The sequence below is a fragment of the Camelina sativa genome, chromosome 3 (assembly GCF_000633955.1).
Source record: "Camelina sativa cultivar DH55 chromosome 3, Cs, whole genome shotgun sequence".
NCBI classification, from domain to species: Eukaryota; Viridiplantae; Streptophyta; class Magnoliopsida; order Brassicales; family Brassicaceae; genus Camelina; species Camelina sativa.
Window position 1 is genome coordinate 19,814,556 of NC_025687.1, and position 5,710 is coordinate 19,820,265.

The 5,710-nt window shown below is 36.0% G+C and overlaps 2 protein-coding genes across 2 annotated transcripts; both read right to left on the bottom strand.

Moving 5' to 3' along the window:
- On the bottom strand, positions 271-1,494 carry LOC104777563 (extensin-like). The gene has a single exon (XM_010501836.1). It carries the CDS (start codon positions 1,403-1,405, stop codon positions 425-427), a length of 981 nt encoding a protein of 326 aa, XP_010500138.1. The 5' UTR covers positions 1,406-1,494; the 3' UTR covers positions 271-424.
- Positions 3,769-4,763, bottom strand: LOC104777564 (protein app1-like). Its single transcript, XM_010501837.1, has one exon. The coding sequence runs from the start codon at positions 4,689-4,691 to the stop codon at positions 3,990-3,992; it is 702 nt and encodes a 233-aa protein (XP_010500139.1). The 5' UTR covers positions 4,692-4,763; the 3' UTR covers positions 3,769-3,989.

Sequence of the window (5,710 nt, forward strand, 5' to 3'; positions counted from 1 at the left end):
TTTTTTATAACTAATTCTTGTTGCTACTCGAACAAAGGTGGCAGAACTTTTCTCGATTTCTCACGAGATCGCTCTGATAAAGTTGACAGTTCCCACCATATATAATTGCCACTTGATCAGCTAGTTCGGATTTAAGATTTACATTCTTTCGAAAGAAAAGTAACATTAATAAGTCAAACTAATTCAACCGTCTTAATCTAATTTTATTCAAGTAATTAAATCAGATTGCATTTCGATGAGAGACTTTTATACATCTTTTCTTTTCTCCGTATTGGCAAAAATAATATAATCTAAAGAAGGAAAAAAAAACTTATTATTCGTGAAATGTAGCAAAAGAGTGGTCCATAAGAAATGGACAACAACAAAAAATTGCATGACTACCCAAGATGAAAAAAAAAAAATGAAAAAAAACCCCAAACAAAAGCTAGATATTAACGTGGCAAGTACAACGAATAAGAGGTACGAAGAAAGGATCGGTGAAGTAGCCAAGAATCACATTGGTGCATTCATGTCTCATGTTGACAATAAGATTGCAGCAATAGTCACTAACACGAAACCTCCCAGTGTAGTAACTCACTTCCATCTGTTGTTTACATATTGCCGAGGGCCCAAAATCACTTATGCAGCTGATGAAATGAACCCATGGATTCTGATATGGATGGGCTGGAGTTGTTGGCATTGTTGGCGTGGGAGTGGACACAGGTTGTGGCGGTGGTGGAGCCTTCTTGGGAGTTGGAGGAGATGGTGGTGAAACCTTGGGAGTTGGTGGAGGCGTTGATGGTTTTGGAGTCGGAGGAGATGGTTTACGACGTGGAGGAGATGGTCTGGGAGGTGGCGGGGACTTTTTAGGAGCTGGTGGAGGTGTTGATGGTTTAGGAGACGGCGGGGACTTTTTAGGAGTTGGTGGAGGCATTGATGGTTTGGGAGGAGACGGAGATGGCTTAGGAGGCGGTGGAGACTTTTTGGGAGTTGGTGGTGGTGATAACTGTTTAGGAGGAGACGGTGATGGCTTAGGAGGCGGCGGAGACTTTTTGGGAGTTGGTGGCGGTGATAATGGCTTAGGAGGCGGCGGAGACTTTTTAGGAGGTCGTGACGGCGGTGGAGATATTTTGGGAGGTCGTGACGGCGGTGATGGTTTAGGCGATGGTGGAGATGGCTTACGCGACGGAGGAGGTGGAGGTGCAGGGTAGGAGATAGAGACGGCGGCTCCAGATCCGTTGCTATAAGTACATTTCCAAATTTTGGAATCTTGGAAACTCAAATCCACACCAAAGTAATGGTTCTGGTCGGTATTTATCAGCGTAACCTCATTGGAGACTTCCAAAGGTTTTGGCCAAGTTGCGATCGTTGTTGTTGGTGAAAAGATGAAACATATGAGAGGTACGAGAACGATGAGGCTCTTCATTGTTGAATGCAATTTTATGGATAATGAAACTATAGTTATATAGATGAGCTTTCGTTTTACCTTTTTTCTTTCTTTCTTCTTTTGTTTAATTATTTGTTTTGATTTAATGTATAATTAATGAAGAAGATTAAACTTGCATGACCTTTATTTATGGATAAAAACACGGACATATAGAATTTTATGATATTCTTTAGGAGGATCTTATCAGATACCTAACTGAACTCATCCTATTATATTTTCTCGGATTGAAATTGTCAAATATGTGGTTTTCTTTAAGATATGTTGCAGATTTCATCATATTAACGTAAATCTAAAGTTGAAGACAAAAAAATGTGTATACGTTAAGTACGGTCAATTGATCATTGGGTGGAATTTAAACTAAGAAAAGGCAGCATTTGTCTTTCATTGTGTATAGCTTATTCACATAGAAAAATAAAATTAATTTAAAATTGAAATACTGCGTGCATGCAAAAGTTAACGATTATTTTCTCTCTATCATAGGATCCAGTCAAGAATATTTGGTTTGCATATCATTTGTCTTGGGGACAATGACTAGTATTTTTTTTTCTTGTAAAAATCCATATTCATTTTGAATTCTGTGCCCTTAATAATCATATAATATATCATGATTTTTTTTGGAAATCTGGAAAATTGATGTTTTATTTTCTTGGATTAAAAATTTATTGTTTGAGTGGTTATTGTTATAAATTGATCAAAAGTATATGTTTAATTAATTGGAATTGAATTGTAATTATTTAGTTAGAGGCTTGAAATCATTTTCATTGTTTTGAAAATATGCATTCAAGGTTTCTTTTCCTAGCTAGGAGGGTTATTGTTGGTTAGTGCTTAATCAGGTATAAGGCCCTCAAAACAATTAAACACTTCAAATAATTAACATATTAACTGTTTTTAGTTATATTTTTTCACATTTAATTACTTGTTTGCAATATTGAACCAATTTCAATTTTCTTTCATATTCTTTTCCGTTTTTTAATTATTATTTTTGTAGTTTTTGGTTAATTTTGGCTATATTCAGTTAATTTTGAGAAAAAATCGAACCTTAATAAAATTTTGGTTAGTTACATGTTTTTTTTGTGTGCACCTAATTCTTTAAGATGAAACTAGAAAGATACAAGATAGTTGATGAGCACATTCAGACATACCTGAATTGAAAGCTTTAAAATTAAAGCAGTTTGAACAACACAAGACAAAGATAGAGACACAAGCTTGAAGAAACTTGATAGGGCACACGAGAAGTATCAAACCTAACTAACATAAGCTCAACTGTGAAAAAGATAGAATTCAACATCAAATCACCGACTGGGGAGGAGATAGTTACCATACATTGTGAAGTTAAAACAAGAATGCTCTTAAATGATTCTCCCACGAAGGGGAAAGATTTGAGCAAGGTCGCTCTACCTCAAATGCAATCAGAGAAATACCAGAGAAGTATCCAGTGAACAAAAAATCTAAATCCTAATCATCTTATTTATAAATCCAAACCGACACATAATTTTGTTCTAATTGTAAAATCTAAACCAAGCTAATATTTAACTTTCCTTAATTAAAAGTATACAAAATTTGTTTCCTTAATTTGTTTTGCTTTTTAATTTAATTTTGATTTATTTATTAAATGAAATAATATATAGAAAGATTTTTTGTTGGTTGAAAATGAGGAAGTGAACAACAAGGTTCACCCTAGGAGTGAACCTAAATATTTTTCTTATTTTATTATTTCTTTTTTAGATGAGAGACTATAGGGAGAGACTCCCATTGCACATGTTCTTATATTACTATATGAGAATTCAGAACTAATCAAAACCACGAGCAACCAAACCGAAACCAAATGGACATGCCTTACTAAGGGTTTAGGTGTGGGAGCTTGATTTTGAGAGACTAAAAAAAATAAAAGAATAGATGAGATGGAAACTAAAGAGGGAAATAAATTAGAAAATGAGATTTTGATCATTAGAAAGGAAAACAAAAAAAAAATCTCTAGGTGTTTCATATGATATAATAATTTTTTAGTATCTTAATATCAACTTGTTAGAAAATAGTTTTAGGTTTCGCATAAAAGACAAGAAAGAAGAAAACTTAGCATTGAATTTGAGTATAGGAATTAAGCTATGGGTTTGATAAAAAAGGGAAGTTCGGTTTGGTTCGGATATTTCTTTTGTTGTCTTTGTGAAATGCTGTACATATACGTAAACCATACAAAGCCGATGCAGAATGACTGACACCATTTGTGAATGAATGTTAAAAAAAGATTCTACTGCTATATAGTTTTTTTTCTTTAAAGTTGTAATTATAGTGTTGACAAAAAAAAAAGTTAGAAAAAAGTTAAATACAATGAAAACCCATAATATCGTTGACAATACTTGAAAATATGAAGTTTATTTCTGCAATCGGATTCTTCAGATTCAGTTTAAGTTATATATTTTTTAATAGCCACCTTTTACTCAACGTGTAGAACATACAATAAAAAGTCCATGAGATGATCACGATAGGAAACTAGGCAGAGAACTATGGAAATTACACTTGAACGGCAAAAGTATAAAACTAAATATCCATTGGAGGCACTCGCTTAGTATTTGGTGTGCTTGATGTGGCATGAGTATCGAAGAAGAGGAACGAAGAAGGGGCTCTTGAACAACATGTGAATGTGGCTTTTGCACTTCTTGTCCAATTTTACAACGATCTCACAGCACTCATTGTCCAATAATGCAAAATCTTTCCTTGACCAGCTCGACGATATCTGCGAAAAGCATTTCTCTGATGTCTTTGATCTATCTGTCCTCAAGCATTTCTCCACTTCAGCCGATTGCAACACAACTTGTGACCGGACTGGCGGTAGAGGAGGCAGTTCCGGGAGTCTAGGAAGGCCCGGGAGGCTAGGGAGGCCCGGGAGGTTAGGGAGGCTCGGAATGTTAGGAAGCCTCGGGATGTTTGGTAGTTGTGGGATACTAGGAATCCTCGGAATGTTTGGTATTTGCGGGATGTTGGGAAGTCCTGGAATCATGGGAGTTTCCGGGATGTTAGGAATTCCTGGGATGTTGGGAAACCCCGGTAACAATCCTGGACGGGACAGGGGTGCGTTAGACTCTGATAAAGAAGAGCTAACCTTCGAGTCTCCAAGGTGGCCAGAGCCTTTGTGATAGTGGCGGCCGGCCATTAGTTTCAACGGCTTACGCCACGGTTCCTTTGGTAAACCAACTGTTGAAATCGGGAGATAGAAGAAGCATAGCAGTGCTACAAGGAATGTTGTGGTTAAAATGAAGCTCCTCATGATAAGAGCAAACACAAAAGATTAGTGAGAGTAAATAGTAAAGTAAGTGCACTGATACAATTTTTATTCTATAATTTTTTAGACAAAGTTATATAGATATACGAGTATACCATTATCTATTTAAAAACATATTTTCGCAATTTTTTCCTAATCACGTCGTTTACATTTCACTAAATATCAGGTCATGGAGTTAATGTGATATATGTTAAGTTGCCAATATGCAAGAAATTTCTTTTTGAAATCGACCGATGTTAAGATATGCATACATTATTTTAGTCGGGGATATTAGGACATCTCTGCTACATACCCTAAACAAAGAGCTAAAATTGGATGAAAAATAACAAACGAAATTTCTATTTATTCATGAGTCATTAAAACAAATGATGTAAAAGGTATGTCATGTGATAAAATAGGAGTTAACGTCTCAAAAGTCCCTAAAATAATTTGACAAATCTCCTATTTCCCTTTCCATTCTTCATACCCTCACCTTTTCTAATAAAAGGTGGTGAGACGATTTTAGCCTTACAATATAATTGATTTAGATTAAATTTTTTAAATAAATAAACGAACCCAGCTCTCTTTTGACCCGAGAGAAACTCGACCTGTGAGTTCCTCTCAACCCAGCCACCGGCGATTCTTCTGACGTCGGAGCTCCTACTGCTGTCGTTATTAACCAACTCGAGTTGAATCAAGTTGTTCGTCGGAGCTCTCTTTCGAGCCGAGAAACCCGACCTGGTTACTCACCTCTCAACCCAGCCGCTAGCGATTCTTCCGTCGTCGGAGCTCCTACTGCTGTCGTTCTTCACCAACTCGACTTGAATCAAGTTGTTCTTCAAAATGCAGGTGCGTTACTTCACATTAGAGTAACTTTTGGTTGAATTTGTTTTTTATTTGTAAATTTATAAATTCAATTGGATTTAGATCGAAGAAAGCTTAGCACATTGGGTGTTTTACAAAGGTTTATGGGTCGATTGAGCTATCTATTAGATAGGAAAGGGATTTGGCTTTCGATTTCAGTG